This window comes from Parus major, chromosome 12, assembly GCF_001522545.3.
Source record: "Parus major isolate Abel chromosome 12, Parus_major1.1, whole genome shotgun sequence".
In the NCBI taxonomy this organism is placed as follows: domain Eukaryota; kingdom Metazoa; phylum Chordata; class Aves; order Passeriformes; family Paridae; genus Parus; species Parus major.
In genome coordinates, this window is record NC_031781.1 from 1,304,699 (window position 1) to 1,330,332 (window position 25,634).

General features: G+C 44.2%; 1 protein-coding gene and 1 long non-coding RNA gene across 9 annotated transcripts in view; one reads left to right on the forward strand and one right to left on the reverse strand.

Annotated features, from left to right (window-relative positions):
• Positions 1–57: 57 nt before the first annotated feature.
• LOC107210286 lies at positions 58–17,631 on the reverse strand. Of its 4 annotated transcripts, none has more exons than XR_004499273.1 (6): positions 17,518–17,631; positions 14,020–14,885; positions 9,956–10,098; positions 7,165–7,251; positions 4,634–4,720; positions 58–717 (listed from the first exon to the last, which is right to left on the reverse strand). It is a non-coding gene; the product is annotated as an uncharacterized LOC107210286 (long non-coding RNA). The 4 variants fall into 4 exon arrangements; XR_001523900.3 differs by having other exon boundaries at positions 4,634–4,852; XR_001523898.3 differs by having other exon boundaries at positions 4,634–4,863.
• Positions 17,228–25,634, forward strand: part of FAM120A (family with sequence similarity 120A) — a 48,446-nt gene continuing 40,039 nt past the window's right edge. For 3 of the 5 annotated variants that reach the window (XM_015640884.3, XM_015640888.3, XM_015640885.3), the window contains exons 1-2: positions 17,228–17,992; positions 23,415–23,661. In XM_015640884.3, coding sequence (XP_015496370.1) covers positions 17,519–17,992; positions 23,415–23,661 — 721 coding nt within the window. In that variant the 5' untranslated portion in view covers positions 17,228–17,518. The remainder of the gene's footprint in view (positions 17,993–23,414; positions 23,662–25,634) is intronic. The other 2 variants (XM_015640886.2, XM_015640887.2) reach the window with 1 other exon arrangement.

Consider the following 25,634-nt stretch of genomic DNA (forward strand, 5'->3'; position numbering starts at 1 on the left):
CCTCCCCCTGGGTGGAGCATCTCCCAACGGGATGATGGAATTTTATCAGTCCTGCAGTGAGACTCAATGGCCCAATAACAGAAAAGATCCCCCTGGAGGGAGGATGGGTGGTGGGAGAGATAAAGAACACTGCCCCACCTGGTTTTAACAGCTGGCAATAGAACACAGACTTGTGGTTACATCTTGCATTGAAACCCAAGACAGCAAGAGAGATCTTTTCTAATAAATAACTGTTCTTTCTTATGAGCTAGCTGTTTTCAGTGTCCAGAGGACAGAAAATAGATTCTATCTGCCCAAAACAGCTCACAGAAATCAACTATCATTGTGTTTTATTTACTGGGTAAAAGGAGGAAGATGGCTTTTAAATTAGAAATTGAAGCCCTTCCAGAACTGCAATATAAGATCCCAAATCAATCATTCTTCACACAGTTACCTCCTACTCCATGAGCTCCTACTACCACAAAAATTGGTTGTTGCCAACTGAGCTGAGTGAATAATTTGCAGTTTCATATTTGTTAGAGGAATTTTTCCTTTTTCTCTTTTCATTATTTGTCCACAAGCAGATTGATTTGTTCCAATATATTTTTTCCAAACACATGTGCAGTAACCATTCTGGAAGTAACTCTTGCATTTGTGAGCAATTTGTTGTAAGAAGTCTTCAAGCATTTGTCCCAAGTCCATTCATTGTATATATGAACTTGCATCACGTGTCTATTTCTGTGAACAAAACATCAAAGAGGCCTGTCTTGAGTATTCTCTCTGAGAATAATTGAAATTATGCACAACTTCACCATTTAAAAATTACTTCATTCCTAGAAATAATGGCAGGATTCTCCTGGTTATTGTAACACTTGAATGAAAACAAGGCTGTATTGGAATCCCAGCTGAAGAGTCTGACCAGGACCATGCTGGACTCAGTGCAAAGCTCTTCTTTCTCCATTTTTTCCAGATGGAGGAAATTGCCCATTTCAGACTTTAAATCACTGTCTTTTAAGAGAAAAGTTCAAAGGAATGATTGCACTTTTCAATGGGATCTGGCTGGGATACCTTGTGTCCTCTTACAAAGAAAAGCATTGGAGTGACTCTGACAATGTGGAAAAGGGGTAAAAGTCAAACCCTGAGTGCCGTGGCACACCAGAGCTCAGAAGCTTTGGAATTTCAAATCCAAGTTTCGCAGTTGGCCTAAAATGTTTGCTTTGAAGGTTCCTGTAAAATACAGATTTGGCTCTGGCTGGTGCACCAGGGAAATGCCTTGCTGGTATTCCAGCTACAGTAAACAGCTGCTGCCACTGCCACCCCAGCACTCTGTGATGTTAAGCAGGAAAAATGGAAATGAAAAAGTCATGGAATTCATGGATGATGATGATTGTGATTGTAAATGGGACATGGACGGGCATCTCTTCCATTGTTCCTTACTGTCCACTATGAAAACAGGAAGACCTTGAAAAACAGTAAAAAATAAAAAAAAATCCACATAGAAATGCTGCTAATGAGAAACCAATTACCATTTTTTCAAATATGAATTTTGGAAAAGAAGTTTTATTTTACTTTTGCTCTCTAACTTCTTCTGAAATGATTTTTAAATCTGTCAGAGCAGAAAAGACTTAGTGCACTGTGTTCATGTCTGAGATGGACTGAAATGTTAACCCTCACTGCTCATGAACAACTCCTCAGATAATGTAGTTTGTGACAGAAATAAGTTGTTGATGTTAAGCATCCAAGTTCCCTGAACCCAAGGTTCAAACAATCAGTTTCAGGCTTGCCCACCAAGCTGGGTGCCAGATGCAGCCCAGTAAGGGGATGGGGAAGCCCCATTTGCCTTGCCAAGGTCAGTGGAACCCATACAAACCATGAGAGCCCTGGCTGTGGCACAGGGAGAAATCACCGTGAGACATTCAAATGAGATAATTATATTGTGGTAATTTGCATCTCATTTGGTGATGTGGTTGTACACTGCCAACACAGCGCTGGAAATACAGCACAGCTCATGCCCTGTCTTGTCACACTGCTGGCCCTTCAGAGTGAGATGCTTTAACTCTGCACTCAGAAATCCCTCAAAACACAACAATTATTGAAGCTGCACAACAATAATTTACACTTAGAAAACCTCCCTACTTTTCCTTCCACCTGGAGCAGAACAGGGAATCTTAGATGGTTTTATTGTCTGCTGAAGTGAAATTTTACTCTTTGGCAACAGCAAATAAATCCATGTTTCTTCTGCTGAGTTGCTTAATTAGTGTGGTGCTGTATTCATGCTCTAGAAAGGCCTGTGCATTCTCCTTGGAGAAGGCAATACTGCATGCAGGAGTAGAAAGTCTGCTCTGGAGCAGTGGCACAGCAGTATGTGCACCAAGAGATGTGTACAGGAGTCCCCTTCCTGGTAGATGTGCATCTCAAACATAATAGAAACTATAAATTTAGTTTCACTTACAGTTTATGCTGAATCACACAAAATGTGATCACCTCAGAGACCACAGCATTATTTCTTTGCACTTTTCACCACTTGCTGCTATTTTTTTTCCAGCACCTACGTGCTGCAACTTCCCATTTGGTATTGTGATACCAATGGAGTTTTAAGGCAAAGCAGTGGGGATGGGATATAATCAAACTTAAAAAAATTACAACTTTGTAAGAAGATAGATTCTTTCCATGCATTTCCTGTAATTATTACTAAATAAATAGTAATGTAAATATGTAATTATTATTTCCAAAAACCTACAATAGTATATATCAGAGAGGAAAGTTTCTGTGCTAAAAAACCCCAAAGTCTGCCTGCCTGAGTTTGAATCTGCATATTGAAGTTGACTACAGCACTGAAAGGGCAGCAGTCCCAAATCTGAGCTGCAGCAGGCAGCTCTGAGCTGTGGCACTGCTCTGAACCACTCTGCTGGTGTGAAACAGCACAAAATGAGGTTCACCATGTACTCTATTCCAGAGAGCAGGTATAATCTCTGTAATTACACCACAACTGCATGGCAAATACCGTGAAAATACAGAGTAACTACATGTTCCTGCAGCTTACCAATTAATTATGCACTGCTACTAATGAGTTCAAAGATAAATTATCATTGCAGGATTTAGGTGCCTGCTTAGGTGGGTCATAATGGAATTCATGCTATTGAAGGCTTGTTTTTGTTGATTTTCCAGTGGAATGGGGAAGGGAAATGAGTTACCTCATATGCCCCAAGACTTAAGTGTGTATTTTGTCCTGGTACAGCAGAGGCACACTACCATACAAAATAACATGGCACAATTAGGAAAACTGAGTGAATAAACAAACAAAAATAATTTCCAATAATAAATCACTTTTCAAATTCCATTTAGTGTCCCAGTGTGGTTCTGAGACCTCCTGTCCGCTTTGGCGGGGTCGAGCGTGGCAGAATAAATCAGGTTGGGTGTGACAGTGCCCAGAGAGAGATTTCAATGTTCACAGGGACTGCATGGTCTGAGGGGCTGCATCCAAACACCTGGGGCATGGTTAACTTCACAATCTAAAGGGGCACCTGAGGGCAGGGGTCCAGGGTGAGCACAGCCCAGGGCCATGACCTGTTATGGAATGGCTCCATCAGCATCCCCCCAGCACCCCCTGCCAAGGCCTTGGCTTCATTCCCTCCGTGCCAGGGACTGGTCCAAGGCATTACCCACCCCAGCTAATTCAGCTCCCACAACTTAATAATCCTCCAAAGCAAATGTGTTTAAAATCACTGGTATTGCATGCAGTAGAACTGCTATGGGTTTCCTGGCCCAGTGTTTAAATTTGCATGGGCTAAAACCAGAGGAAAACATCACTTCACCAATGTCACTGGCAAAACTATCAGTTGCAGCAAGGACAGGGCTCTACCCATGCAGCTTGCCTGGGCTCTCCAAAGAATGTATTTTTTATGGTATCAGACAGAGATTACCATATGAGGCCACTTCATAGGCTGTGCTAGCTTTCCTCTGAGCTGCACTGCAGTTTTTTGGACTACAGCTTGTAACTTTTAACAGGTAATTTAATAGTATTCAATAAGATAAAATTAGCCTCTCTATAAACATTGCTCTTCTCCAAAGTGAAGCTTCCCTTTAAATTATGGCTCCACAATGGTTGTTTGGTCAGCCATTTATACTGACTTTTACAACCTGTGTTGGATCACCTTGGGTTTTATTTGTAATTTTTTTTTCAATTTCATTAATCTCATATTGATTTTCTTCCTGAAAGATGTTGTTGACGTTTCTGAGCCTTTTTTCTATTGAAGTTCTTGATCTGTTTTTTCCAAAAAAATGTCCAGTGTCTATTGCACAGGAAAATGTTGGTCTTTAGGGACTGCAGAATCAGGACAAGCCAAGACAAAATAGCCAACCCTTATTTTCTGTTGCTTATAGAAACCTGAAGTACAGAATAAGACCCCACTGAAACTGGCAGTGCATAACTGCAGATGAAAACAGCAAATAACTTCAGAATGACTGTTGGTTTGAATGGGTTTATGTTTATGAAATGTACATTGACTTCAAATAAAAGAGAGCTTTTTGTCTCCAGCACTGTGAGCAGGGCAGTCTAATTGAGGCTCCTTAGCACAGCTGCTGCAGCTGATGAGATCCTCTGAAGATGGAAACCTGGATTCCAGGGAGGATGATAAAAGAGAAGGAAACATACCTTGTTTTCTTCCACTCATTTCACTCCCTTCTCAGTCTACCCTGGAGCCTCAAGAACTGTTTGTAGGTTCTCCTAGAACACAGCCATCTGCCAAAGTGAATGCAAATGATGTTTCTTCACTCCCAGGGTCTGCTCTTGCTCTCCCTGAAATCTGCAGGGAGATTCTTGCTGTCTTCAGTAGTACCAGTGACAGGCTGACCAGGCCTTGAAAGTCCCCTACTGAAAAAGAGCTAAGAGGAGTGAGTGGGAGAGATACTCATTAATAACTATTTAGGAGAACATGGTTTCCTTGAAAGGCTAATTATCTTGAGAGCTACCCATTCAAAAAAAGTCTGATCAATGGGAGAACAAATTAAAAATGAAGGCTCTCTCATAAAACCAGACAGTGGAATACTGCATTCAAGAGGACAGTCACAAATTAAAAGAAATGTCAACATATCAAGTGGTAGGAACTTCAAAAGGTAATTTTTTTCCCTCATTTTCATATGCATTCTTCATGAGCAACATCAAGAAGTATAACATGCTAATAGCTAATAACAGGATAAGATTCACTAATTTACTAACTGAATAACTTAATGTGTATCAAAGGAATCATTTTCTCATTTAATTCTTTTTTTTTAGATCTAACACTAAGCTGGGTATTATCAAGTAGATAAAACTGTACAGATTACCAGTCATCATTAAAATAGTAATTTTGGAATTAAGATTGTTTTTTTTATGTTGGATATCTCCTTTAGGTTTAAGGAATCAAATACCTTTTACTCTCATGATAAGTCAGATTTCAGAAAAGAAATCAGGAAGATATCTTTGTGGACATGGGATGTCTTGCTAAAAACAGAGTGTTTTCCAGAGACAGACCTGTCATGATCTTACACTCTGAAAATTTTGAAGACTGCAGATGGAAGAGGTTACCCAGAGGGGGATACCAAACATTTGGCCAGGTAAAATCACAGCAGACCTAATCCAGAGATGGTTCAGTCATGCTTTGAGCAGAAGGCAGGAGCTGATCTAAAGGCCACATCCAGCCAGTATTTCTATGGTATAACTCAGATTTAAGCCAGTGGTGTTATTAAAATCTTAATGTAGATGATGTCCAACACAACTACCAGTTCACACAGCAGACAAGAGGAAGACACACCTCCCCAGCTGGTTTGGCTTCTCACCCAACAGGGCACACCACTGCAGCGTGTCACACACTGGGGTCACCTTGCTCTCCTCATATCCCAGCTACAAACAGGATGGGTTATGATGCCTCTTTAATGGAGAAGGCCAGGCTGTTGGAACTAATGGTTTTGTGGCAGATGGAGCAACATTTGCAATTGGGAAAAAAACAATCTCACACTGCCAAAACATTAATAATTCCGCTTTCTTGGAAATATTCTGCCACTGTCACTGCTACATGTAAATTTGTCATGTAAATATGACTTCTTCCAAGGAAAAAGGCATGGTTCAGCAGGCTTTCTGAGGACAAGGATGTCTCTGCACCTGTTCTTTCTCTCCTTCAAAACCATTTGCTTCCAGTCACAAATTTTCAGAGTTGCAGCACCATGGGGTGATTTTCCTGCTGATTTCAGTGAGAGACAGGAGCGAGCAGGGCTGGTGTGGGCAGGCTGGCCCATGGTCCTCACTCAGCTGAACCAGGCAGTCAGAACATGGAGAAACCCAGCAGGGAATGGCTTATTTTGGTTTGTTTGCAAATTTTTGCACACTGTATCTCTTTCTGTGAATGCCTGTGTTCCTTACACTGTGAGAAAAACAAGAATTTCCTGATCTTCCTTTATACCACACAGTATTTTTCATAGCCTTATAATGCCTTCTATTAATTTCCTTTTAAAAATAGACACTCATAATCCTTTCAAATTCTGCATCTATACAACATCAAAGCATTTCAGTGAATTTTTCAGTCCATTTATATTCCAGATGCCTGGTGCTGGAGTCAGACATGTGGTGGTAGCACTGCAGGCAGTAAAGATGTCCAACCTCTCTGCAGCTCTCCTTGCTGTAATTATTGATCTCTGGGGAAACTGAGCCTCAATCACCAAAAAACCTTTCTGTGATGCCCAACAGTTTATCAGAAGGCAATGGGACCAGTGGGCTTTTAGTTTAAAAAGACAGCCATTGTCCCTGCACTGAGGAGGAGCTGAGACTTATTTTTAACTTCACACTTTTCCATACACCAGACAAAAAGCTGAATAATTATATTTTCATTTAGGAGGAGATTACAAGACAAAGAAATAGTCAGATAGATTTTAGATTAGAGCTTCTTCCCCGAGAACAGGGGCTGTTGCAGTGTGGTCCCATGCCAGAGATAATCTTCTTTTCCCAAATACTGTCAGCTGGGCCAATATATTTTCAAGAATTGCTGCACTAAACTGAGAGTTCTCCAACATGATGCATCTGCAAATTTAGATTACTCTCCCTCTGTCAATGCTGGGATTAAGAAGTCATGAAGGTAATCTGCATCATAGTGATATGATAATGAAATGGAAAAATATCACACATCTGTTTGTATTCTCCAGCTTGAGACATACCTTTAGGGAGTCAGTTTCTGATGACATGTTTGGGCAAACGATGCCTTATCTGTGTGCTTTTTCCATGCATCATCCTGATGTGGGAACCTGAATGCCATAAGCAGAAAGCTATGTTAATTGTACAGGTTTGGAAGTCAGTGTAGTCCAAAACATATTCCTGAAGACCATCAGGCTCACAGAGTCTGCTTGAGAAGCTGGAGATGCTCTGTATCTGTTAGAGGAATCACAGAAAGTGTTTGTAACAAGAATCTCCAACAAAGAGCATCTTGCCTTTATGGATAAGACAGATTTCTGTTTCCTAAAACTAAAATCCACTGTGTGTATGAACTAGTACTGTAAAAAGTGCAAGTAGAAAAGTTCTACTATTGCTGGACTCCTCCTCAATTTAGGCAGTCAGCAAAATCACTTTCTCAGTACTGAGTTATAGTAAAGAATTGTTAACTGTGGTGTAACTGAGAGCAAAGACAAGGTCAAGTCAATGGGGCTTGCTTCAGCTTGTGACACCTCAAATAAAACCTCTACATTTGCTTGGATCATAAAAGTGAAAGTATAGAGAAAATAAGAGCTACAAAAATAGAAGTTTCTTACTAAAGCAGTTTTTATGGAAATGCTCACAGTTGAGTTAGTGCTATTTGTTTCTAATTTGGGCTTCATTCTCCATACTGTATGCTAACAAACTTAGACCACTTAATGCAAGTGCCTTATGCATTTTTCTTTAATTAAATTTCTCCAAAGAATCACATTACACAAGCATTTGCCAATACAAAAAAACCACTCAGAGATCCTGGGTGAAATCCAGGCACCCCTAAGTAACCAGTAAAATTCCCACTGAAGACACAATTCTACTGTACAGGTCTTTGCTTTATATGGGTAATAAATACTATCTTGTCACCTATGAATTAAATTCTTCAGTACACTATTCTAGAAACCTTAGCTCTGAATGAGCTCCACACCACCACTTCCCACTTCCCTTACTGGATAAAAACAATGTTACTTCAGAGTCCAATAATGTCTGTTTTCAGGTATGTTTATAATTGCTGGAATATGCAGCAGATGCCAGTTTAGACAAGCCTCCTGCCTGTGGATAGAGGTAGGTACTCAGTCTAATAATCTGCAGGTTTACTATTGAGTTTGAGCACAGGATTACCTGCACTGAGCTCTGGGAGAAACCTGAACCATTAGAATTTAGGAATTCTCTTAATTGTTCACTAATAAGTTATAGGTGATTAGTACATGAAAGTGGTGCAAAGATTAATATTTTATTATCATTAATAGAAGACCAGGTGTAACAATTTACCTGTGTTTCATTCTGAACTATTCTTTGTGTGAGTTGCTGAAATGGGTAGTTCTGCCATTCTTCCTCTGACACAGGTTTTTAAAATAATTTTTTCTTCTATAACTCAGCCATACATTGCTGTAGGATTTGATGTTTGGGGGAAAAATCAATCCAGGCTGCTCTAGATGAGCCCTGGTCAGCAAGGGCATGAGCAGGAGGGTTTGAGCTGGTGCCCTGTCCTGCTGTGGCTCTTGGGACATCACCACCCTGCAGCTGCAGGAAGGACAGGGGGCTGCTCATGCGCCTCAGTGCAAAGTTACTCTCCTTACTGGGGTTTTTTTGCAGCTCTAAGATGTTACCTAGTTACCAGTGAATCACAGCCTAGTAACCACTCAGAGAACTCTGGGGATTATTTACAGCAAGGTAAGTGACCCTGAATAAGTTGGGCTGTCCGATTGTACAACAGGATGAGACTCACACAAAATTTATTTCAAGTGTTAAGATTTAAGCTGTGGTATGAAATGAATTACCATTAGTCTTGACAACACTAATTCTATTTAAAATCTATTGAAATGGTTTGAAATTAAACTTCAGGTTCTCTTCACCTACAACCCAGCCCTGAAGCTGCATTGTCCATCCCATGCCAGATTTTCCCATTTCACTGAAGATTTCTATTAACAGACCATAAGTGGATAAAAAAAACCAGAAAAAGTGAGATCACCCAATTCCCCAATTCAGCAAACAGCCGTGTTTGCTCACTTCACTTTTGAGAAAGATTGTCCAAAATTTAGTTTTGTGAAGGGGCTTAATCCTCCCCTTTTGTGGCTCTGGACCATCCATCCCTCCTGCCTCCCCCAGTGCTGGCTAAGCGGGGTTGCTAAGCGACATGTTCTTCTCTTCTGTATTTTAGCAGAGAGGAACAGATCAAAGACACCCACAGTCCTGAATTATTTTATAAATGAATTTAAAGAGACACTCTACTGTGCTGTATTATGTGGGGGGAGATCAAAACTTGCTGGGTATGGTGACAGTAAATGGAGAATTAAACTGATGTCTTCTGGAAAATAAAAATGCTCTCATAAATGAGAGCTGTGTACTATTTGCCTTTTTTCTTGTTTGTTTGTTTGTTTTCTTTTTCAGAACTAGATTACAAATCTTTTATGCTAATAAATGTTTCTAGTTTCATGGCAGTCAAGACATTGGGGGCAGGCCAGGCTGCACGTGTGTACAACTTTCAGAAGTCAGGGTTTCTGTCATCGAGTGACAAGCTTGTGGGGTTTAACTCTTTTCATCTCCTTCAAAAGAGATTTTCTATTATCCAAAAATATTTAATTCTTTAATTTTTAAGCATTTTCCTGTCTGATGTTAGGCAAGAAAGCCACAGGATAAAGTTCAAGTGATGTATCTTTAAAAGAATAAATGAAGATAAGGAAGTAACCGGTGTAGATCAGGCAGAAAACCTATGACACCAATGTCTCAGACCCTGCTGAAAAGAATGAAAACCAAATGGCTAACCTGTAATTACAGAAGCTGGGAATACACAACTTTAAATGCCACCTCTTACAAGACCTTCACGTTCCTGGCATCAGCTCAGCTCGTCTACTCTGTGCAAGCTGTGGGGTTTGTAGGAGCAGGCTGGCAGCTGAGGCAGGTGTTTTCTGAAACACAAAAGGGAGGCAATTATTTGCCCTCATATCTACTCAGTTTCAAATATCATCAACGATGTAAAAAGGAAAAAAAAAAACAAACAGCACTTGGTAACAAAGTGCAATAATTTTTCATGATTTTTCATTTCCAAAGCTGCCATGTCTGGCACAGCCCTCAGAAAATGGAGAAACACACAAAAAACACACTTAAAGCCTTCCTCAGACAAGCAAGACAGACCATTTATGTAGGAAGTAAAACTCTTAGGTCAGATGGCTGTAAAAAATCGCATGTAAAATTTTTGCCACATGCAAATGTCATTGTTCTGTACCAGCCACCTGAGCTGCACAAGCAAATGTCTCCTTAAAGGCTGTTCCAGGGGCTTGCTCAGGAAAAGGTGCCCCTGCAGCTCCAGGCACAACATCACTGAGGAAAGGTGTGCACAGGGATCCCACTCTTCACTGTGTGCCTGGTCACAGAGTGCAGCAAGCTCCTCACTCTTGTCCTAGATCAGCAATCTCACATCAAACTGAGGGCAGATTAGTGAAACTAATACACTCTAGGACTATAAAGGGATTAATCTCACGTAAATCTTCACCAAAAAAATAACTGTGTTAGCATTTATTTACATGCATTTTATTTCCCAATGAGAAAACAAGCCTTCCTTTTTCTCCTGCATCATTAAAAGTCTCTTCAAAATTCTGACTGCTTAGATTTGGCACGTAGGATCCACTGTACTACAGCTAACCTACATTCTCGTAAAAGCACGTATTTTAGAACAGGGCTCAGCCAGCTTCCCCATTTGTAGATATCAATTACACAGGCAAGATATGTGCTTTACTTTCACTGACAGAGTGTTTTATGTATAAACATCTTGACCAGCACTACGCTGTCAGTGGATAGCAGATTTGGTGTGTTTTGGCTGAATTTCTGAAGGGGAAAACTGTGACTTGCACTCTAAATATTTTTTCTGGAGAATGGATTCCTCCACACACTATGAGCATCTTGTACAGAATACAAGTAAACGTTTGGGAAGGAATTTCATGCTTATAGCAGGTACTGATTTGCCAGTCTTGGAAGCTGAACTTCCTTGACCTCACTGCACAGCACAGCTCTGACTGTGGGAGCTCTGCAGGCCTGCCATGTTCCCACCACAACACTGCTCCTGCTGCAGTGGTGAGGAGGGAGCCAGAGAACCCTAGAGTTCTTCAAAGGGACCTCCAAGATCATCCAGTGCCACCCTTGCCAAGGGCAGGGACATTTTCCACTATCCCAGGATGCTCCAAGCCCCGTCCAACCTGGCCCTCCAACCTTCCAGGGGTAAAGGGGCAGCCTGTGACAGGGCCTCACCACCCTCACAGTCAAGAATTTCTTTCCAATATCTAACCTAAACCTCTGTCAGTCTGAAGCCATTCTCCCTTGTTCTGTCACTCCAGGTCTTTGTAAATAGCCTCTTTCCATTTTTCTTGTAAGCTCCCTTTAGGTACTGAAAGATGGCAGTCGGGTCACCCTGAAGCTTCCCTTTCCCAGGCTGAACAACCCCAATGCCCTCAGCCTTTCCTCACAGCAGAGCTGCTCCATCCTTCTGATCATCTTGGTGATCTCCTCTAGACTTGCTCCAACAGGCTGATGTCCTTCCTGGCTGTGCAGGCAGCTTGTTAGGATCTGCATTTCAGGTGAGTTTATTTAAACATCCTGACCATACCGTGTTCAGAGATGCAGTTTAGCTGAGCTAGTCCTTTATCTTAAAGGTAAAATGTTCTAAAGGCATGGTGGCAAGAACTTTAGTTAATTTTTATATTTATTGGTAAAATTTTGTTTAATGAATGTAAGTAATTTTGCTCTTTGCTTACATCCAGGATGCTGCAAGAACCTGTGCTGCAGCTGGGCTGCTGGATCCCAGATGTGAGCAGCCAGGGCTGGGTTTGGGCAGGAGCAGGAGATGATGCTTTTGACACGTGGAAGGGCAGTGAAGCCCTTTGAGAACATTAATAACATTACTTGGTGCTTCTACAGTGTTGTGCCTGTGCCTGCTTAAAGCTCAACGTAGACTATGAGTAATTAGTGATCTGGATGTCTCTGAAATGATCAGCAGCAGCATTTAAATCATCATTAAAATACAATTAGCAGCCCTTTGAACAGAATGCTGTCGTTCAGAACAGTCTAATTGGTGGCTCGTGGGCCAGTTCTGGACAACAGGAGGATTGTCTGCTTCTCCAACTGCACCAGCTCAAGGAGCACCCTGTCCCAGGAGTGGCAGCCGTGCCTCTGGGAGGGATTGGGAGAGCCATTATGTGACAGGAAAGGCAACAGCACAAAGTATCCCTTGTGCCCAGGCCACTACTTTGAAAAGTCTGGATTTATGGACCTCAGTTCATCCTGTGTGCTGATTCAAGCAGGCACAGCCCCAGAACGTTATATTTTGCAATTCAAATCAATTAAATTTTTTTATACTTCCATTTTAGCCTCTGCAGCAAGAGCTGTAGGGATGAAATAAGGGCAGACCATGGCAAGATCACTGAGTGATCCACATGTATGGGTGGAGCACTGGCACATGGGGCTGCCGTGTGTTTGGGCAGGATGAAGAATTCAGTTGCGGTAGCAGACTGAAAGTGAAGGTCTGCCTTTGGTGTTCCTAAACCTGGCAGCCCTACCCCACATTCAGGTAGCTAAATCTGTTACTTCCATGCCTGAGATACTTGTGTTAATTGCATAAATGCCAACAAAAATAACATGTTTTGAAAGTGTTGGAAGTGTAAATAGCTGCTCTTCTGAAATGGCCACAGTGGATGTATTTTGGCTCAGCTCTCACGATACCACTGGCAAGTGCATCTTATCTGTTATAATATCAAGCTGTAGCATTCTATTAGTATCTTTTCATAATATTATTGATGCCCCTGCAAAAACTGCAGTAGAATAGTCTTTAAATACTGGCTTTTTGTATGTCTCACACAACTGCCACAGGAACAGCACACTACTGTTCCAGCTTTTTGAAGAAGCAGTGCTACTGCTCCCCACCAGCTCCCGCTGCCTGCTCCATAATGCCCTTATTATTTATGCTTTTTCTCTTGAAAATTCGAGTTTAGAACTTAAAATTTTCATGGTTTTGTTTCTCCAAACTAATCAAAGGCAGTGAATGGCCCTGATGTAATCTGTGCAGTGTGTGCTGTGGCTGAGCATCCACTGCTGTGAAAGTGCTGCTTGTTCTCTGAAAGGAGGAATTCTTTCAGCCAGCGTCATTGCCCCCTCCTCCAGCCTGCTTCTCCCAAGTGCTTGGAGGACTCACTGCCAGTCATTTTCTTGCCCTAAAAGTTCTTGCTCCTAAAAGGAGCAACACCATCATTTACCCCACATATGCCCAGGGCCAAACTCCTCAAGGGTTGGCCTCTATGGACAATCAGAAATGTTGAGTTTGAGCACAGCAGTGGCTCTAGTAAACAATGCTATCTTTTGAATCATCTTTTCTTTGGATTGGTCCCTAGAGAGCTGATGCTGATGGAGAGACCTCTAAGTGCTTTAAATAACTCAGTGATGTGCCTTCTATATGCACATCTTTGTCCTAAGAGGAAAATGTTCCATCTGAAGTACCGTAAGGTATTTGAAAGTAGTTATTGCATGCTTAAGCAAGATGGTGTTTGTTGATATTTTGTGAAGATACCTGAACATGGAAAACCTCCTTCTACAAACGTTTTCTGATTTGTATAGTTTAACTGCAGAAACATAAGAGACAAGAAAGGGATGTTGCACATGGTAGCAAACACGATGATAGAAAATCAGAGCAAGATTGCAACAAATGACAAATTTTATCCCCAATACTTTTTTAAACCTCTACAATTTTTCTTCATTTTTTTTTTATTTTTTTAAATTTTTTTCGACTAAGTGACAGGCACACCTAGAACTGTGAACACTGAAGTATCAATGCAGAAAAGTATCACCTGCCACTTGCAGTCCTGACAGTGAGTTGAAGGCTGGGAGATCTTCTACAGCAGCAAGAACAGGGAAGTTCTGGGGCAGCAGATCTACAGCAAGATGCACCAGATTGAGGAAAAAGGAGAAATATTAAGAGAAATCACATCAAACAAGTGTTTCCCATGGATAAAGTATGTCTCTACTCCTCCCAGGCAGATGTAGCTTTCAGGTCACAGTGGCTAGTCTGTTCCACAGCCTGTGTCCGTGTCCTTCTTGCTGTGGGACTGACTTTTGTTAACAGAGGAACCAAGACCAAACTGATAACATTCATCTCTGTTCTTGCTCTGACATGGTTATTCCTTAGTTCTTCCTAATGACTGCTCAGTTCCTTCCTTTGAGGGAGCCACTCCTCTTCTGTTCAGGTTGGATAATGAGTCACTGACTTTAATACCAACTGCTATTAACCCTTCCTTTACACAAGCAACATCTGGGAAGTGTGGAACACATTGTGTCTCGGTGCTGAGGAAGAAGATTGATGAATCCTGCAGGCTTTCTGCTGCTGGTTCATGAAAAAACACCTTGTTTCCCTTGTGTCTTTGATTAATTGCTCTTTAGGTCTTGCTTAATCTACCTGCCTTCCAGAGTAATTTTGTTTTCCATAAATTTAACTTATTTTCCATGGTCTTCTCTTCTGGCCAAACTTTTAGTTTGTCTTAAATAAATTCTGGAAGTACCTTATGCTTTTCCTCTCTCTTTTCTTCTCTTTGGAGAGGGAGGGTTGTGTTTGTGGCTAGGCACAAACTGGCAGTGCTCAGCTCTGCTGTGCCTCCCTGACTCCAAGGGTGCTGACAGCCAGACTCCTGGTGGCACATGCTCTGGACTAGTTTCCTTCCTAAACAACAAAAAAAAAAGCAGAAAAAAGCACAAGCAAATTTATCATCTTTTATTTATAGATGATTTGCCATTCCTAAGACTATTGAACCTAAAGACCCTGTGAGACAATGACAAGAAGGGAATTCTTCTTGACCCAGTTATTGCTTACAAGGCTACTTAGAGAATAGCTTGTTTTTGATCAAGCTTTGTGGTGTTAGAGCATTGGACACATGCAGGGCTGTCTGAAAATCTGATTTTTAGGCACCTCATGTACAGCAGTACTTGTTATTTTACTAAATTTTGGTGATTTTTAGAATATTTGAAATTCTGAAGTTCTTTCTCCTTGATTGACTTTCCTTCTATTAGCACTATATGCTTGCTACCATGTTTCGTGTGCTCCTCAAAGTGTTCTAAATTACTTTATTATTTAATATTATAATAACATATCTATTCTTATAGGGTAATCTAAGAATTCTAAGGGAAATGTAGTTCAGAAAGAGACTATTTACTTAGGAAAACACACTCTCAGATTACTGCAAATTTCCAAGAAGGAACTTGCACTTGTCATTGATTACTTCCATAGCTTTTCCAGTATTCTTTACTCCATCATCCTGCTGCTGCAGTGGTTGGGCTCGGACACAGGCCCATGGCACTCACTGCCTGGGAGTGCGCTGGCCAACTCCTGCTGCAACACCCATTCCCTGCTGGGAACATTTACTGTGGGTGCCAATCCAGCCTGACTGAAATCTCATTAACAAAATATTAATGTGGACATACAGCATCAGCAGCTTGGCACTTTAGTTTTCAAACACCTGAACAGCAGAGAACTGCTTAGGTGCTGTGGTATTACTGCAAAGATAAACTTGCAGGCAACTTGCAAGTTGGGTACCTCGACCTTTTAAAACTAATTTCATCAGGTAAAACTGAAGACATGTAATTCCTCACTGTCTGTGCAGTGAAGAGTAGGTTTCTTTCAGCAGTTGATATTAATGCTCATTTATGGGTTTCTTCCCTGATAGTTGATACTTATGTTCATTTACCAGTTATGGCAACAGTTTGGCTGCCCTGTGGATGGCAGGTCTCAAGATGCAAGCAGTTGCCACTTTAAGCATGTCTAAAGTGAGAAGGCTGCCAAAAACATTGAGGGAGGTGATTGTGTATCCCCATTCTGCACTGGTGTGGCCTCACCTCAAGTCTCGTGGGCAGTTTCAGGTGCCACAATAGAAGAAAACTCTAAAGTTATTAGAGAGTGTTAGGACACTAAAGGAGGGCTACGAAGATGGTGAAGGGTCTGGAGGGGCCCTACAGAGAGGGGCTGAGGACACTTGGTTTGCTCAGCTGGAGAAGGGAAGACTGAGGGCAGAGCTCCCCGGGGGCTGCAGCTCCTCCCGAGGGGCAGCTCCGATCTCTGCTCGCTGGGACAGGGACAGCAGCCAGGGAACGGCTGGAGCTGCCCAGGGGAGGGCTAGGGTGGCTATCAGGGAAAGATTCTTTCCCCAGAGGGTGTTTGGGCACTGAACAGACTCCTCAGGGTTTGGTCACGTCCCCAAGGCTGCCAGAGCTCCAGGAGCATTTGGACAACGCTCCCGGGGATGCTCAGGGTGGGATTGTTGGGGTGTCTGTGCAGGGCCAGGAGTTGGACTCGATGGTCCCTGGAGATCCCTTCCAGCTCGAGGTATTCTACGATCTGGAAGCTTTACCAGCAGCAGCAAACGCTCAGCCGATAGAAGCCAGGCCAGCCGGTCACTTTTACCGGGGGTGCTATGGGCAGCTGGGGCGCTGCAGCAGGCCGGGAGCCGCGCGGCCCTGGCACGGCCCGAACCGAACCGAACCGCTGCGGGGCCACTTCTGCTGCCCCATCACGGCCGAACACCCCCGAGCAACAGGTGCCCGCGGCGCCGCTTCCCCGAGCTGGGCCCGTCACGGCGGCCGCGGGGCTGATGGAGCGCCGCCGCCCGCCAGCGCGGGGCCGAGACCGGGACCGGGCCGGGCCGGGCCGGGCCGGGCCGGGCCGGGCCGGGCCGATCCGGGACACCCCTGCCCCGGTTCCCGCCGCCGCTCCCCGCCCCCGGCCCCCACCCCTTCCCCGCCACTCGCTTCCGCCACGCTCCCGCGCATGCCCGGGTTATGCAACGGCCGCGGCAGGCGGGCTGGGCCGGGCCAGAGCCGCAGGGCAGGGCAGGCCAGGGGGCCGTGAGGGGCTCCGGGCTCCGGGCACGGGCGGCGCCGAGGGCGCTCCGCTCCCCCTGCGCTCCCGCCGCGGCCCCGCGCGGTGTGTGAGTGGCAGCGGCGCCGCCGCCAAGTCCCGCCCGTTCCGCTCTCGCTGCCGCAGGCGGCGGCGGCGGCGGGTTGGCTTCCTGCGCGCCCGGCCGCTCCCCCGCCCCCCGGCAGTCGGAGCCGCAGCCGCCCGGATCCCCGAGCCATGGCTCTGTGAGCGCAGCACATGGCGGCCGCGGCAGCCATGAGCCCCCCACTAATCCATACAACTCCCCCCTGATCGGCCACCGACGGCAGCCAGCGCTCCCACCCGGCTCCACCGCTCCCACCGCCCGCCCGCCGCCACCGCGCCGCCCGGCCCGAGCCCAGACCCCGCTGCTGCCGCTGCCGCCGGGCCCCCGCTCGCCCGCCCGCCGCCGCCGCCCGGTCCTCACCATGGGAGTGCAGGGATTCCAGGACTACATCGAGAAGCACTGCCCCAGCGCCGTGGTGCCTGTCGAGCTGCAGAAGCTGGCGCGGGGCAGCCTCGTGGGTGGGGGCCGCCAGCGGCCCCCCCAGACCCCGCTGCGCCTCCTTATCGACGCCGACAACTGCCTACACCGGCTCTACGGCGGCTTCTACACGGACTGGGTGAGCGGCGGGCAGTGGAACCACATGCTGGGCTACCTGGCGGCCCTGGCCAAGGCCTGCTTCAACGGGAACATCGAGCTCTTCGTCTTCTTCAACGGCGCCCTGGAGAAGGCCCGGCTGCACGAGTGGGTGAAGCGCCAGGGCAACGAGCGCCAGACGGCGCAGCAGATCGTCAGCCACGTCCAGAACAAGGGCACCCCGCCGCCCAAGGTCTGGTTCCTGCCGCCCGTCTGCATGGCGCACTGCATCCGCCTGGCCCTCATCCGCTTCCACATCAAGGTGAGGAGGAGCCCGGGGTTCCCCCCCGCCCGGGGGTCCCGGCGCCCCCTCCCCGCCGCTCCCACCCTCCGCTCCCTCCCGGCTCCAAGATGGCAGCGGGGGCTGCCCGCGGGGGAGGGAGGGCACCCTCAGCCGCTCACCTCAGCGCCTCAAAATGTCGCCCAGACCCGCGGGGGCGGCACAACTTTGGGCGGCCTCAATCCCCGGGGGATTTTGGCTTATTTACACGGCGCTGCCCGCCGCCCCGGCAAGGCCGGAGGCCGGGAGGCCTTGGCGGGGCGACCGGCAGCGCCCATGGCCCGGCCCGGCAGCAGGGCGGCTTCTGCCTCCATGTTCTTTCGCTCCGTTGACTCAAAATGTCCCTTCTTGCCTTGTGGGCTGTGGTACTGCAGGGGAGAGCGGGTGGGCGAAAAGCATCTCTGTGATTAATTATTGAGGGGAGAAAAAAATTATTAATCAGTTTAGTTCTCGCGCAGGATGGATCTGCAACAAGTTCCAGGCTGGGGCGAGGTGTTTTAAACTTAGGCTGAAGGGGAAATGGCTCGCTGCAAAAAGCACAGGGGTGCCACTTTCGGCTTTATGGAGGTTTTCGTGTTTTGCTCAGCGTTTTCTCAGTATCAACAAGCTTTTAAAACCAATTAGACTTAACTGGCTCTGTACTCCATAACAGCAACACTTCTAGTTTGTGCAATCAGCGGTGCCAAGCTGACGGTCCTTCTTTTAAACTCCTTATTTTACGGGGCAGCCTCGGTTTTCTGGCCCCACAAACGACCCTTCGTGTCGGAGCTGGGCTCCATGGCCATCTTGCGCTCGAAGGCCACGATTTCAAAGGTTGCAGGATATGACCACGTCGCATCTCTCCACACGGTGCTCCTGATTTACGATGGTTTCTGTTCAGCTGAGGGATTGTGTATATTGAAACACAAGAAGCTGGAAAAACAAGCCCAGGGATGAAGCTGCAGTTTTAGGAGTTGCCTGCTCACCTTCCCGCTGGGGAGGGAAAAGCAGCAGAAGGGAAGCACAATACTCCTAGTCTTTATTATCTTAAATTACTTTTGTGTGTAGAAAAATATTATGTAACCTTCGGAATTGCTCTATCACTAGCAGCAGCTTAACGTTATGTGGCCTTTCAGCGGATTAGAAACATTCTGGCTGGGCTGCAGCCCTGGGGTACAGAGGCCTCTCTCCAAGGAGCTCACCCCACAGGTGACTTTGGGTGAAGTTTCTCCTAGTTCTGCCAACAGGGTGGGAATCAATCTCTGTTACTCGCTGGGCCAGCCCCATCCGTGGAGGGATCACAGCCATCCCGAGTCCGGCCCGCTTGCAGTGGAGGTCCCACCCTGCGGCGGGGATTGGGTCACCGGGCCAGGGCCGTGAGTCGGGCACAGCACGTGTGGAATGGACTGGAAGTGCAGGCGAGGCTCCTTCTTTGCAGGGCATGTGTGGCTCTGCCAAACGCGATGCCTTGGGCTTGGCCTTGCTTAAAGTGAGGAGCTTATGGCTGTGTCTGCTGCAGTCGTGTGTTTTCCTGGTCAGCGTAGAAGCCAAATGGCGGTGTGTTATTTTGGATGGTGGGAATTCTCATGATAAGTAAAACATCCTATCATTTGAACTTTTGGGGGACTTTTTGTAGCTAGGAAATACTTTTGTTCTTTCAGCAAAAAGTTTTAGGGCCTGTGCAGTGAAGGTCTTTACCTTGACCTTTTTGTGGGTGCATTATAAATCTTTCTCATTCCTTACTGAGACTTAGAGATCATTAGTAAAAGCAATTAATGGGGTAAAATAAGAATGGGGTTTTTTTTCTTTTAAAGAGACTTGGTTTAATGTAATATGGAAATGCACAGTACCCAACAGGAAGCCAACTGTTTTGGTAACAATGGGAATTTGGTGCTTGCAGTAGCTTTGTAGTATGTTGAACTGGCTGTTATTTTGTTAAGCATTTTCTGTCTCAGACCTGACTCAGGTACATTACATCTGAACCAAGCTGCTGCATTTGACAGCAGTATCACCTGTAGCATTTTGTTTGCTTTCCAGTGCAGCTGCAGCATTAGCTCCTTTAGGGTTTCTGGTGACAGGCTTTATGCCTAATCTCTGGAAGCAGTTATAGGAGTGTGAGCACACTCAGTATGAATCCCTTCTCTGTCGTTAAAAAAAATAACCCAAACTTATAAAATCTCAGTAAATACAGCATCCCTCCAGTTGTGATGGAGAAGGTTTGTGAGATGTATATTTATTTGTCCTTGTCGGGTTAGCCCTGGGAGTTGGCAGCTCATTACCAGATGCTGAGGGGTGTGGGGGAAGAGGTTGTTGCTGTCCACACCACTGGGCCACTGCCATGCATGTCCCAACTGCTCTGGTTCTCTGCACTACTCAGCTGTCCTGGGGATGAAAAAGATATCAGCAATTGCTGTTTGATGACTCTTTTTTTTTTTCAGTTGTCAAGAAACTCTGTGGATAAATCTAGTTGTAATGCATTAATTTTCAGGTTAGGAAGGATATTTCATGGTTGTAGTGGTCACATGCATAATACACATCAAAGATGCTGCTGAGCTTAAAGCACTTTCCTTCTCTGCTTTTCTTCTTCTCTTACATGGTTTATGATCTTTCTAAATCTGCTTTGTTACATGTATCTGTTTTTCTCTAAATCTTCCTTCAGTTTTATTCTCACTCTCACTTTGGTGTAGCCCTCCTGATGGGCACAGAGCAAATGCATGTTGAAAGTGTGATTTTTATTTACATGTAGAGGTGATTTTTAAAATCTACATACACATAAGACAGTTGTTAAATTGTGTTTTCTCACATTGTTTTGAGAAGTTGGGTTTGAGAATACTGATTGACTTTAAATATGAAACTTGATTTTCATATTTTTAGGAACATTTGAGTCTGGAGTAGGTTTCTGTGTGAAGCCAGGAACAGGCCATGAATTTAATCCATTTGGGTAATTAGAGAGGAGAAAAAGTAATGTCTTCTATCCAGAACAATTATAAATCACTCACAGATGGTTTCAGCAGGATGTAAAAATAACAGGTTCCTCCAGGTTATAACAAATGTCCTGCGGGTTCTTAGTTTCATGGTGACCTGCTGTTTTTCAGTTTGGGGAAATAATTCTTAAAAGAAACTTTTATGTGAAGTAGGCTTGCGAAAATTTAAATATTTTGGCAGTGGAGTTCTTAATAACTCTAATACTTTGGGGAGACTGTTTTGTTCTCAGTACCTAAAGGTGCTCATGTGTATTTACTCAGGCAGGATTCTCTCTTTCTGAGCCAGCACCATTAATGTTTACACAAGATTTAGACTTGAAAATGATTCCAAGCTCCTGGCTGTGATTTCTACCACGTTCTTCTCCCTGGGTTGCTTTTGAAGCCTGCCTGTTCCCAAGTACCTCTGCATTTGTGAGAGCCATGAGGTATTTCCCTGACTCCCATCTTGTTAGAGTTTTACCTTGTGGGTTAACTGTACTTTGGTAAATACAGCTCTTTTCCCTGTGATGGTTCAGTTATTTGAACATGGATTCCAGTATTCCCTGAACACACAGCATTGTGATGGATTAGAGAGCTCTGTAAAATGGGGAGGGAACTGGAGGCTGGGGAGGTAGAGGAAATAGCTCATAGAAAATCAGAGGAGCTGCACACTGAGTTTCCTCTTGTGTTATCTGCACACCCATGTCACACCTAGTGCTGCAGAAGGAGTTCTCACTTGGCTTTTTATAGATCAGAGCTGCTTGTTGTGCATGCAGAGAAGTTGGATTTAGAGAGGTGGACATAATTTAAATCTATCTACCCTTAATAAAAAAACATTGGAGGGATTTTTCTAATTTAAAAACCTGTGAAGACTGGTGGGTGGGGGTGGGGTGAAGCCTAAGTTGCCTTCCTTTAGTTAGGAACTATGTAAATCTGATGTCTTTAAATTTTTCCAAAAACATTTATGGTTTCTTTCACACCTTATGCTACAGGACAACATCATTATGACAAAAATGAGTATGTGTGTCCTCTCACAAACAAAGTAAATTCCAAAAACAGTCCATCAAGGAAGTTTCTGAAGAAATAACATTTTCTGAAGACTACAGGGTGGTAGGATTAGGAGTTGGGAGAACTTAGTGAACTGGTGTTTGTTTGCAGGAATAGGTGAGGTGCTGGCTGTTCTGCCAGGCCAGGATCTGGCTTGAAAGGGAACATCTCACAAAAGTGCACGGGAGAAGTAAAATTTGACCTACCTCTCTGGAACACAGTACTTCAGCATCAGGTTCAGCAATTCCAGGACATGAGTAGAAGAGGAAGGGTCACTGTAAACTTGCTGTGGGTGACTGCATGGGCTGTGGAATTTGGGACCTTGTCTCCTGTTCTGTAGAGGAAATAAATAGCCTTGCTGGCGCTAAGGCTGTAGTTATTCATGCGTGCTGTGGAGACTGAAGCTAATAGTTTTGTACTAGGCTATTTTGGGATAGCTTGCTATCTACATTGTTGTTAAAATGGAATACTCAGTGAGGAGGGTGGGTTATACCAACACCCAGCTTCCAAAGGGATTTCTGTATCACTGAATGTGTGTTATGTCTGTGGATGGTAGAAGTATTAGGGACCCAAAGCCCTTAGCTGGCTGTAGTTGATTGTGCTCCTATGTACACTGTGCTTGTAGCAGTCCTGAAGGTGTGTTGGAATGCAGGACTGTAGCTCCTGACCTGTCCTCATGGGACTTTCAGTTTCAGTATAAGCTTTTTGATTTGAAAGGGTTCTTTTTATATTTTCAACATGAGACATTGGGCCATGGCTCCCTGTACATGTGTGTTCAAGTCATCTGATTTCTGTAGCCTAAAATGTGTGCTTTGCTAGGCAACAGGAGTGGAGAGGTAAAGTTTGGGCTAAAACCTCAAAGCAGCTTGCATCATCAGATACAGCTGTGCTTGAAGGGATAGGCTGAAGGTGGAAAGGGAAAAAAAGTTGGCTTAATACAGCAAAGTTTGCGTTTGAAAGGTCAACAAAGTTATCTCTGTTCGTCTGGGGTTATGTTTGGCCTGTTTAAAAGAGGGCAAAAAACTTTAAAAGGTATGGGGGGGGCATCTTGGTGTGCTGAAGTGCTGGAGTTCCCACAGTCTCAAGGCTTTCCCCATGAGCTGTTTCAGACACTGGAACAGAAATGTCTTCAGAGTTCAAGTGTTTCTGGTAATAATCAGTTTTTTCAGATGAGTTCACTAGTACACAATGCCACTGCAGCGTGCAGGATTCCAGAAGTGTGTGCTGTGCTTCCCAGTGCTCCTTACTTCCTGTCAGTATGTGCTACATCACTGGATTTTTTTAATTACTTAAAGAGTATCTGAGTGTTTTAAATTCACATGTATAGTTTCAGAAAGACCCACTATATCATAATAGTTGTGATAAATCAGTGCTGCCATTTACACTGAAGCTAATTGCTCTGTCTTCCACTATAGGTTGCACAGAGCATTGAGGATCATCATCAAGAAGTAATTGCTTTCTGCAGAGAAAAAGGTTTCCATGGTTTGGTTGCATATGACTCCGATTATGCATTGTGCAACATCCCTTACTATTTCAGTGCCCATGCCCTAAAACTGAGCCGGAATGGGAAAAGCCTCACAACAAGCCAATACCTAATGCATGAAGTTGCCAAGCAACTGGACCTGAATCCAAATCGCTTTCCTATTTTTGCTGCTCTTTTAGGTAAGTAAAGATGCTGCTAGTCAGCCTTATGATTTCAGTTTCTATGAACTGTTTTAAAATAACATGTGTGTAATTTGACAAACACCTGGGGAAAGGCATCCCTTTGTTCCAGACATTCCTGCTGTGTGAGGTGGACTGGATGTGTGTTTGAGGTCAGACATGCCCAGTTTGTAGAAACCTTCGAGCAATGCAAATTGTGGTTGTCTAGAAAGCAAGGGTTCAGCAGAGCTCTGCCTAGCCAGAATGTTCTCTGTGGGTGGGGGAAATCTGGACAGCTGTGGTTCTAGTTTGGATCCTGTATAGTGTGTGAATTCAGTGGTACACTTTCCAGACCAGAAGTATGTTTTTGTCTTGAATTCTACCTAAAAATAACACCTGTGGAGTGAAGGTACTTGGTTTTCTGAGGCTCTTTTCCCCTCAGAAATGAGTATTGGACAAATATGGCAGCACATCAGGTGCAACAGAAATATACTGAACTATAATTGAGTGGAACTCCACATTTCTGAAAGCACAAATGACCAACATTGTACCATTCCATTGGTTTTGGCTGTGTGCTTCCTTAGCCCTCCTGCTTCTCATGCTCTTGAGCTTCTCATACACAGCAGCATAGGTGGGAATGTCTTGAGTTGCACATTTCTGCATAAATGGGACAGTTTTAACCCACTCTATTTCCATAGCAGTGATAGAGGATAACTGTCATACTCAGACAGAAGGGTGAATTAATTACTGACAAAGTTGACTCCATTGAATAGGATTTATTTAGAATAGCATTCTAAATGCTTTTTGGGAGCAGCCATCTTCTTGATCTTGCAAAGCTATGCAAACAAATTAAGAAAACTGGATTTTCTGTTTAGTTTCTCACTGTTTCAGTATGGGTACATGATAGAGGAATAAAACTTCTTTGAGAGCTCTGAATGAGAGTCTTTGTGTTACTGTTTTAAATGCTAATATTTCAGCAGGCTTTAACATTGTTCCTAGTCCAGGAAGGCACCTTCTTTGTTAAGAGGGAAAGAACCAGTGGATCTTGCAGTAGGCAGCTATACAAATATTTGATTAGTTGGAGTTGCTTTTTGTCAGTTTGTGTTTTTCCTGCCTGCACAGGTGTAGGGAGGGAAGGCAGAGGGCTGCCTGAGCTGCCATTGCAGGAATTGCATGACAGAATACTATTGCTTGGCTTTGGAGTCTATAAATAAGTTGGGGCATGCCAGTTCAGTGAGTAAGAATTACTGCTGGAAAAGCAGTTTCCCAGTTGTTAATGTGCTTTATGGACTTCATGGGAAGTGTGGCTTTAAGTTGCCACACAATTCCAGCTGCATGGCCTACTGGGGCTTTGCTTGCTTATATCAAACAGTGGGTGAGAAAAGTTCTGATAAAGTTTCTGAAGGCTTTGCAATTTTATGCAAGAAGCTCTTGGTTGTTCTTCTCTCTTGTCTTCCATGATCAAATATTTTTGAGCATGTACTTAGGAGAAGAAATTTGGGGTAATTTCACATGATTACCCTAGAGAGATTTGGTTGCTTTCCCCCCTCCCTGTCAAATTGGTACAAAGGTTAAAAACCCCCAGGTCAGCTACAAGTTTAGTTCTGAGTATTCCTTTGCATTTCTTGTGTGTGTGTATTCAGTATGAGTAAGCAGAATAAAGTTCATGGAAATCAGGGTTAGAACAGAAGATACTCCAAAGATCTTCCTGTGCTTGGGCCTTTTGTGTTATTTTTATATGAGTGAATTTTAGGAACCCTAGGTATTTGGGATAGAGTATGATTATATAAGCTGACAACAAACAGATACAGTTTGGCTTAAAGTACTGGCAACATGTTTTAACTTTTGCAACCTTGGTAATATGGTAACTTTTTTTTTTTTTTTTTTAAATAGAATTCTAAGTGCCTGTATGCCTATAGGTGTGTGTGGTATGGAGTGTGTTTAAATTAGGGTGGCTTGTTTTCTAATCTAAATTTTTATGTTTTTGTTGAATA